The 10555-nt window shown below is 40.9% G+C and overlaps 1 protein-coding gene across 9 annotated transcripts in view; it reads left to right on the forward strand.

The window, feature by feature from the left end:
* LOC120899892 (junctophilin-4) overlaps positions 1-3988 on the forward strand; it is a 19354-nt gene extending 15366 nt beyond the window's left edge. For 8 of the 9 annotated variants that reach the window (XM_040306237.1, XM_040306267.1, XM_040306249.1 and 5 more), the window contains 2 exons: positions 1734-1934; positions 2308-3988. In XM_040306237.1, coding sequence (XP_040162171.1) covers positions 1734-1934; positions 2308-2394 — 288 coding nt within the window. In that variant the 3' untranslated portion in view covers positions 2395-3988. Of the gene's footprint in view, positions 1-795; positions 1573-1733; positions 1935-2307 lie in introns of those variants that run through there. The other variant, XM_040306291.1, reaches the window with a different exon arrangement.
* The last annotated feature ends 6567 nt before the right edge of the window (positions 3989-10555 follow it).

Consider the following 10555-nt stretch of genomic DNA (forward strand, 5'->3'; position numbering starts at 1 on the left):
GATGGCAGGTGCACGATCGCAGCGATAAAGGCTACAGCAACCAGACATCAGCCATCACATTTCCAGGATCCCCGTATTGTTGATTTGTGCTGTGTGCTTAGTACATCCCGCTCCCGACCAATCATCAGCTCAAGGCGCTCCGATCGCGTCGCTCAGTACTGCTCGATGGCTCTCACTTTCCGCCTCTCTCTCTCTCTCTATCGTTATTGTCACAAAACACGCTCTCTCTCCCCGCACCGTACCTAACGATCCACAAATAGCATTTCTGCTCAGCTGCGAGGCGGCCATCGGTAGGACTTAGTACATTTTTAGAACCCCCTCCTCGAGAAAATGCTTTGCCAAACCTTGCATGGCCGAACCAACCGACACCCGTCCGTAGATGGCGCATATGTATGGGGCCACGCTTTAGGGTCTGGCGGTCACCACCGACGTTGAGGGACTTCCTGAAACGACCACACCTCCCTGCCATCCCTTCTTTGCTCCCATGGTTGTGGTGGGTGGTTTGCAGATGCCGTGGGCAACATTGTTGATTTGGTGGTACTGTCATCCTACCGCTTCTTCCGTGCACCACAACTCACATTGCGTGTCCACCTCTGTGTACGAACACACTGCGGTGAGGGCGTGTGTCCGTCGTGGTTGACAGTGGTTGTGGGGGGGGGGAGGGTTTGTGTGTCGCTTCTGTGTCGGCTCTTGGCTAGTGTCACATCATTCGCGCACACACTGACACACACACGCGCGCGACTGGCCACTCCGTGCGCCCGTGTTCTTCAGTCGCGTTCAGTTCGGCTCAGCTGCCCGTGTGGCCCAACCGGTGGCGGTCGTACATTTTCATTGTCGAGCCGATCCTGCGTCGGAAAAGTGAGTGCATCGTGGTTTGGCCGTCCGTCTGGCCGTCGTCCGTGCGTCCCGTCCTGTCCTGGTCGTCTCGATTGTCGTCTTCCCCCTTCCTCCACGCGGTGCGGGGTGTCCCACGGCGCTCCCAGTGACCCAGTGGTGGCAGTGGTGGTGTGTTTGCGGCCACGCGGACCCTCGGCCTAGCACCGTATGCGTTGGGTTTGCCCTGGACCGTCGCCCCAGTCGCCCGGTGTGCATGGGCCAGTGCTCTGCAAAGCGCGCTATAAATAGGTTTGCCCGCCCTGGACCTTCTCGTGGTTGTGCGCGTACGCGTTTAGCCGCGCGTGTTTGGCGTGTGTAGTGGTGCACAGTGCCCGCTCTGGCCTTGCCCGTCGATGCGCAATCGTCGACGCGCGTAACGCATCCACACGGTACCCCGGGACGTTTCGGTTTCGGTGCGTTACGCTACGTTCGATCGCTAGTCGCGAAGTGAGAAGGCTTCATGCAGAACGGGCCTCCGTATCCGCAGTGTGTGAACGAGTGAGAGAGATAGATTAAAGAGAGATAGAGAGAACGAGAGAGAGAGAAAGAGAGAGGGAGAAAGGCAAGAAAAACAAACATATCACAACGGGCAGGATGCAGTGGCAGCAGGAAGTGGACGATGAGGATCTCATGTACTCGCCGGCCCTGCTGGCCCGGCGAGCCTCGGAGAGCTGGATAGAGTTCCCACCGGTAGAGGTTGTTATCCGTTTCCAGTTGTTGTTGTTGTTGGTGAGCGGGAAATGTTTCAACCTAAACACACCTAACAACATCCACCTTACCCGTATTCGTATGATCTATAACGCAACCTGTTCTAACGATCGTTTCCTGTTTCTGCTTCTTGCACACCGGCTGCGCAGAGTATTCCAGTAAATGCAACTCTACAGCGGAAGAAATCATTACCAGACGTACAACAGCTGCCGTTCGCGACCGGTGCCATGAGCCGCGAGGAGGTGTCGATCCTTGGTTCCGCCCGCCGCGAGGAGGTCCGGCGACTGAGGGATGAGCAGGAGCGCTTACGAGTTAATCCATTGTTGTATCTGGTCAGTCCACAAGTGAGGGTAAGTGAACCAAGCAGCGCACTCGCAGCCTACCCGGGTGGGCTGGTGAAAGTGGATCGAGTTTGAGTTTACAAAAATCGGCCTTTGAAGGGAATGCGATCGCCAAAAAAACCCCCCCGCATACGACGATCGCATGAATCGGCTCGGCAAGGTACACCAGTCCTTGCCAAGTCTATTTTCGCTCCAAGTCGATGGGTTTTATTGAACATCGAACGAATAAAATAACACCCCCATTACCGCTCGATTAGATTGCAAATTCGATCGTGATACTTGCACCCTACCAGCCTACCGATTGGGTTGACACATTCCACCATCCCCCATCGAACTGCCCTAATGTACACTGTTGTCTCTTCCGGTTTCTGTTTCGTTTCAGGATTGGTTCTCGCGCCAGCAACTGGTCATGCTAGTGCTGATCGTTAATATTGCCTTGGCTATTTTATTCTTTAAAATACTCACATAGCGTTGGCTCAGTCCATGTTTGCATTTCAGCATGTTTCTAAGAGAGGTGGCACTATAGAATAGCCGGAGGCAGAAATGAGGATAATATTTAAACGAACATTATGGGATAACTCTTGTCGCAGCAGGACGCTACAAAGAAGAAGAAGAAGAAGAAGAAGAAACCCCGAACCAAAATATTACAAAGAAGAAAAAAAACAAAGCAAAAATATAAAACTCTTGCCTCCCCCCTTAGATCAAGATAACAGACACACACACAAACAAACAAACACAATCAAATTATACAACCACATACACAAAAAACACAAACCGACAAGTGTAACCATTTTCCGCCCGCTGCATCTTTGCAATTGCAGACCAATTCAACGTGTTTTTTTGTTCTAGTTTTTTGTTTAAATGAAAAATTGTTTTTGAACGACGGACGACCTCGGCCGAGGGATGGGGAAATCACAACTGTGTCGGAGCAGCAGCAGCAGGACAAGGTGATAAAGGAGCGGTGTCCCGAGCAAACGTGTTAAGAAAGTGAGGCAATCAATTAGTGAGCATGGCATGGAGATGAAATCAATAAAATTGTGTATCTTTGTGCATCAATCATCAATCTAACGCAATTACGGTCCATCCTTTTACCTACGTAAAATATTTAAAAAGAAAGCGTGAAAGAAGGAGAATGCGGCGTTTCGTCGAAGGCCGCAGCAAAACTGTCACAGCTGAGGAAGGTGACGAACGCGGAATTAAACCAAAAAAAAAAAGAAAAGCCACACGAGTCAACCGGCACCGGCACGACCTGTGATTGCTGTAGAATTGGAAAGATGAAAAGATCTTAAATAGAAAAGAAAATAGCTAAGAAATAAACCACAGAACAACAACAACAAACAAAAAAAAACTTTGCAAAACAAATCAATGAACCAAGGTCCCGTTTCTAGTTTGGAGCCGTAAAATAAGAAGGAAGAAAATTAGAAAATTTGGAAAAAAGAAAGCAAAAAATAACGCAGCATGAAATGCAACTAAACCAAAAGGATTAGCAAACAACTTCGATCGAACGAGTAGAAGATAGGGAAAACAAGAAACAGGCGGAACAGAGCGCGTGTACGAGGAAAAGCATGAAAGCGATGTATCGAAAGGAAAGCAGTAGTACAGTGGCGCGCCGCCAAAAGCAACAAAAAAAAGTGGTCAGGACGCGCGAACTAATATGTGTAGCCGAAAAGCAGTCGAAAAACGGGAGTAAAACCAAACTAAACCAAAACCAACTAGATAAATCAATTGTAAAACCGGACACAAATGTTGTTGCGCGCAGGAAGGAGTAAGAGAAGGAGGAGGACGAGAAGGAACTTTGCAGCAGATGCGAAAGCCAAATCTTACGAAAACTTTGTTAACATAATTTTTAGCAAAAAGAACAGAGAGGAGCGAATCTATCGTCGTGTAACGTAAGCAGTAACGCGTGAATGTGGACGCTGGAATCAAAAAAGTCCTGGATCCTGTTTCAGACTATTTCTTTCGTTTGTTTCGTTTCTGTACCAAAACCACAGGAATATTCAAATTTGCTTAAGGTCAAGCTCTTAAGATTCTAATAAACAAAAAGTATGTTGAATTTTTTTCCACCGAGCGGTGTTGCTTGTTACTTCCGAAACAGTAGAGAGGCGAGCAGAAAATTAAAATGCTTCGTTTACTTGCTCTTTTTGTCTTGTTTGGTTCCTCTATCTCTATCTCGTTTGTTGTTACTGTACCAGATCTAATCGGCATTTACCTTTTACCTAGTTATAACTAGTTACAACTTGTGCAAATGATATCACATCCAAATTGGTGTATTCATTTCTTACTTAGCCTATTCAACTGTCTGCAAAAAGAGTTGATAGTGAATAACGTTCCCGTTAATTCCATCTACTAAGACGTTTATGTGAGAATGGATTTCTAGACAAAAATCAAATAAAACAACAACTTCTTCATCGTTGATTTTTTGCAACATTTTTAACTATAACAAACTAAGCTTAAGCTTAAATTATGTACAACTGCATTCGGAGCTTAATTCGAGTGCATACTAAAACCATATGCAAAATGATATATCTAGTGCTGATGAAGAATATCTGATAAAATGGTCATCTTTGTCAAGGTAACTTATTACAGATAGGTAAGTATATTTAGTTCCTCATTTTGTTTATAATGAATAAAGATCAAAATGAACAATAGAATGCTTAAATTGTATACTTAACGTACTAAAATAAATTCATTATTAATCACTAAGGAGTATCCAGTATGTTCTTAGTGGTTTGACGTCAGATGTCGCCACTAGTGTATTGGATGTTTATATCATCACAATACTATATCGAATATAGAATTGGACAGAGGAGGCGTGGTAGGCCCAAATTAAGGTGGCAAGATGGCGTGGAGGCATCCGCCATTAAGGCCCGGATAACGGACTGGCAAACGAAGGCGCGAGACCGTGAACGGATTCGGACACTCCTGAGGCAGGCCAAGACTGCAAAGCGGTTGTAGCGCCGGGTAAATAAGTAAGATACCTACGCGCAAGTTTCAACACTGTTTTTCGAGAATGGATAATGTCATAGAGACGTACACACGTGATCCTTTTGATTCGAGATCTAAATAGCAAGTGTATATTAACAATTCAAAATTTACTTATGCAGTGGAACTCCTTAAAGCGAGTTTAATTCGTTCCAATAACTCACTCGTTATGCGAAAAACTCGTTATGCGTGAGGCCCTTTTTCATACCATTTGTATGAAAAGTGCAATAATTGGTGCCAGGTCAAGAAAAGGGCGGGTATATTCTGGGATTCTATGCATCACAACCATACGGAACTCCTCCGTAAGTGGCAACAGTAATCCATTAATCAATTCTTAGTATTGAAATTCTCGCCTTCTTCAGCAAGTAGATCAAGAATCCATGCCAGAACACACCTATCAACACACCTAACACACGCTTCTATCAATTGTGAAACAAACGCATCTTAGGGAGGTGCACTATACACTAAGTTCCACGTCCTGTCTACTTCCACGGCCGAAGCCAAAAAGGCTTAAATATTGTTAAATAGAAAGGAAGGAAATGGTGCAATTAAACTGAAGACAATATCTCACTTACTCCACCTGTCGATAAGCAAAGCAAAACTCTCAGCTCCGCTTGTTATGTTCTTTCAAAATATATAAACACGATGTGTTTAGTTGGAGCTTGGACGCTAAATCATGCGCAGCGCGAGCTGCGCATTCCTTTTTATTTGAAACTGACCGCATGTCAAGAGCGATAGCTATCGCTTAAACCGTGCACAACGGTTTCAGGTCATGGCAATATTGGTCATAATGCCATAACACGCCCAACCAAAAATTTTTTTTTTTTTTTTTTTTTTTTACATACAATATTTCTTAATCCTATTTTTATGGACGATTTCTGTTCTATCACCTATCTTTAGTTCAACATTTGGACCGGTTTCTTTAATAATAGTATAAGGTCCTAAAAATGGTTGCTCTAACTTACTAGCCGTTTCATTTCTCAACAAACATTGATCTCCTGGCTCAAAAATCTTGATTTTACTTGTTTGGTCATACTTTAATTTTACCTTATGTTTGTTATTTATGAGCTTTTCTCTGACTTCTCGATGTGAAATTACCAATTTAGCTTGTAAGGTTTTTATATAGTTGTCTAAATCGTAATGCATTTCCTTTTTAGGGTTTTCTAAGCAATTCGAAGGAATATTAGGCAGTCGGCCATATAATAAAAAGAAAGGGGAATAACCTGTTACTGTATGTACAATGTTGTTGTACGAAAACTCATAGAATTGAATCCAATCCTTCCAAGCTAGTGGGTTGTCTTTGCAATGGATTCTTAGGAAATTCCCTAACATTTTATGTGAATTTTCCAAGGCTCCTATGCTTTCATGGTGATATGCCGTGGAATTTAGTTTTTCAATATTAAGTTGTTTGCAAAGTTCGATGAATAGTTTTGACATAAACTCTGCTCCTCTATCCGTGCAAATGATTTTTGGTATCCCATATTTGAGAATTACTTTTTCTACGAATGCCTTTGCTACCGTTTCCGTTCTTTTGTCTGTAATAGGTGTTGCTGTGATGAATTTAGTAAGATCGCATTGTGTTGTCAAAATATATTCACAACCTTCTACTTTCACAAGTGGTCCTACCAAATCTAAATATATTTTTTCCATGGGCTCGCTAGCAGTAGACGTTATTGTTAATGGTATTTTTGGTTCACTTATCTTTTTGTTCACCTGACACTCTTTACATTTTTTAACCATGTTCCGTACATCTGTATCTATGCCCTTCCATGTATATCGTTGTTTAATGGTTTTCAACATTCTATTTACTCCTGCATGTCCTGCTGTAGGCAGAATATGATGATCGTTCATAATGAGCAATTTTAATTCTTTTTCACAATCTTTGATTATTTTTATATCCCTTTGCATTACTACTATTTTTGGAAGGTTTTTTATATTTATCATTTTGATGTTTTCAAGAAGTTTTTTGATCTTCTCATCATATTTCCTTATTACCAGTATCACCTCTTTCCCTATTTCTTTTTTTTATTTTCAAAATATCGAGCAATATTCTCCGTAGATGAATTATGCTTTGTGTATCGGGAATTTTGATTTTTTCGTTTGTTGCTACAACATTTTTTATCTCAGGGCAAACTACGAGCTCTACGAATACAGTTTTTGATGAAGGCTGTGGATTGTTCGGAATGTTCTTGTCTGAAGAAGCGTCATTTTGTTTAGAAATCATAGACCTTGTTGTTGTTAGTACTACGTCATGATTGAGTGTTTTGAGATCGTCACTCGACATTCGAGAAAGTGCATCTGCCACCACATTATCAGTTCCTTTTGTATACTGGATCACGAAATCGAACTCCTCTAATGCAAGGCGGAATTTAGTGAGTCTGCTTGATGGGTCAGTCATTGTAAATAAGTAGACCAGCGGTCTATGATCAGTGAAAATTTCGAATGTTTTTCCAAACAAATAGGGACGAAAATGTTTTGTAGCCCACACTACTGCTAGCAATTCCTTTTCTATTGTACCATAGTTTAATTCGGCTTTGTTCAAAGCTCTGCTTGCATAAGCTATGGGTTTCCCATTTTTATTTTGTAAGACTGCACCGATGGCTGTTCCCGATGCATCCGTATGTAATATGAATTTATTATTTTCGCTGAAATCCGGAAAGTCTAAAAGTGGTGGATTTATAAATTTTTGTTTAAGTGTTTCAAATGATTGATTACATTCTGGAGTCCATTTGAAAGGAACATTTTTTCTTGTGAGCATATTAAGCGGCATACAAATGCTAGCAAAATTTTGTATGTGCTTCCTATAGTAATTGGCAAACGCAATGAATCGTTTAACTTGATCTGCGCTGGTTGGTACAGGCCAATTCTTAATACATTCAATTTTTGCTGGATCAGGTTTTATCCCTTCATTAGAAATGTAATGTCCAAGATAAACCAATTCTTTTTTTAGAAAATGACATTTTTCAGGATTTAATTTTAAATTGACTTTTTGTAATCTAGTAAAGGTAGCAATAAGATTTGTATTATGCTCCTGTAAGTTTTTCCCGAAAACAATAATGTCATCAAGATAAACCAAACATTTTTCTTGATTTAGTCCTGACAAAGCAATTGTCATAAGCCTCGAAAAAGTTGATGGGCTGATTTTAAGACCCATAGGTAATCTTGTCATCTGATATTGGCCCGTTGCTGTGGTAAATGCTGTTATTGGCCGGTCCTCTTTATTAAGTTGAACTTGGTAGTATCCTTGTGACAAATCAAGGTGCGAGAAATATTTGGCACCAGCCAATGAATCAATTACTTCCTCTATATTAGGAAGTGGAAATTTATCATCTTGTATAACTGAATTTACTTTCCGATAATCTACTACTAGCCGCCATTTTTTCGTATCATTTGATGATTTTTTAGGTACCAATAAAATAGGGCTATTCCAGTCGGATTGAGCGGGTTCAATTATGTTCTCATTCAGCATTTTATTAATCTGTTTTTCTGTTTCACTTTTCTGAAAATATGGCAACCGATATTGCTTTGAATAGCTTGGTGTTACATTAGTTTTTGCTTTAATATTAGCTTGAAGACAGCTTGAAGGTTTAAGAACGTCATTATTGAGACAAAAAATATCGTTAAATTTTAAACACAATTTTGAAATCATTTTTCTTTCATCATCTGTTAAATGTGCTAAATTTAATTCTTTAAGAAGTTGTTTGGCCCTGTCAGTATTTTCATCGTTTCTTTTAAATTCAATTATATTATAAGCTTCAGCAGGTTGAATTATTGGTTTAAAATTTTTAATGGAAGTTGGTTTGTTTGAAAAATTAACTAACTTAACAGGAAGTTTCCCATTTATTGGTGTTGCTAAACTGTTGGCAACAAAAACATGTGGCGATAATTGTTCACTCATTATTACAGACATTTCAGTTGTATCTGTATCAACATATGTAAGTAATTCAGTTCTTGCAGGTATATGAAAATTATTATAATATTTAGGTGGGGTAAAAGAAATTTTCATTTTAGAAAAATCAAAAATAGCATTAAATTGTTTTAAGAAATTGGTACCAATTAACCCATTAATATCTGACGGTAAATTATTTAGTACATGAAAACGAATAGGATATTTATTATTATCAATAGTTATTGTCGTGTCGATATATCCCATAGTTTGAGTATTGCCATTAAGGCCTCTGACCATAAACTTATTATGAGGATTAATATATACATGGTTGGGAATACATCGTTGTGCAATAATGCAACAAGATGCTCCGCTATCGATAATAAATTGGATTTTTTTTGAAAAAAGGTGACCAAAAATTTTAACGGTTTTGATTATATCAAAATCAACGAAATAAATCCAACAAATTTACGTCTTCCTCTTCCTGCGTTGGTGCATCATTGGCTGAAAAGTTTTCGTGTTGATGTGTGTTGTTTGGATTTGACCTATTTGGCAAAAATGATGAACTTCCACGAAATGCATTATTGTTTCCCCTTTGATTTCCTCTTAAGTATCGAAAACCAGATGGTCGGCGATAACCACCTCGGGCTCGCATGGGTGGTCGATTGTACCAGTTTTGTCGATGGTTCCACAATGCATCATGGTTTCCATCATTGTTTTCAAATTCAGAGGAACATTCCAAAGCATCAGAAATCGCCTTGCTTAGTGTGGGAGGATTTCTTGCTTTCAGAAAAAATTTTGTTGTTGGATTGGATAGTCCCCCTATAAACGCACGTATAGCTGTTGTTTCCACTATATTTTTCGCAGAACCTTCCGAAACAAAATTTCCAGCTGAAACATGGGCCGCTGCTAGTTTTGCAGACAAAGCTTCAATTTCTGACCCATACTCGGAAATGTCACGCTTTCCTTGCCTCTTGGTTCCCATCTCGTGTTCCACCGCCAAAGGTGTCATTTTTACAGCGAATTTTTCTTTTAGGAGTTTAAGCGCCTCCTCAATTGTATTAGCAGGAGTGATAACTCCATGTGCTACGCCTGTCAGTGTGGTTCTCAAAAATTTTAAAAAGTGATGCTCATCTACACCTTCTGAATATTCTCGAAACAACTCAACACTTTCTATATAATTCGCAAGGTCTTTTGAATTACCATCATATGGTTTAATTAGTTTTAATCCTAAATTCAAGTCAAGTTTTGTCGTCATTGTCGCGTTTTTGTTTGTCTGCTTGTTGCAAGTGTTTTGTCTGAACACTACCGAACCCACAGCCGCCACCAATTCTGTACTCACCTTCGGTTTTGTTGTTTTGTTTCTGATCGCACTTTTCCGCTCATCCACAGCGCTGCGGGTTGCTTTCTTCATTAGGTTGTCGGTAGACAAAGGCGAGATAGGCTGCTCGCTTAGGAATTTTCACGTAACTGTACACACACTAAAGTGATGATTTGATGATCGACGTTGCGGGAGTTGTTTGTCTTGTCACCAAAGTTTTAGCCTGCTGCACACAAAAGCGATGAGCTCGATGATCCGACGGTGAGGGTGTTCCTCGTATTGTCGTCCAAAATTTCTGCCTGACACACACACACAATAGACAACGAACACGATGATCCACGATGAGGGGCGTTGTTTGTTTTGTCACCACAACTCTAGCCTGATGCACACAAAAGCGACGAACTCGATGATCCTCGGTAAGGGTGTAACTTGTATTGTTAC

Source organism: Anopheles arabiensis, chromosome 2, assembly GCF_016920715.1.
Source record: "Anopheles arabiensis isolate DONGOLA chromosome 2, AaraD3, whole genome shotgun sequence".
NCBI classification, from domain to species: domain Eukaryota; kingdom Metazoa; phylum Arthropoda; class Insecta; order Diptera; family Culicidae; genus Anopheles; species Anopheles arabiensis.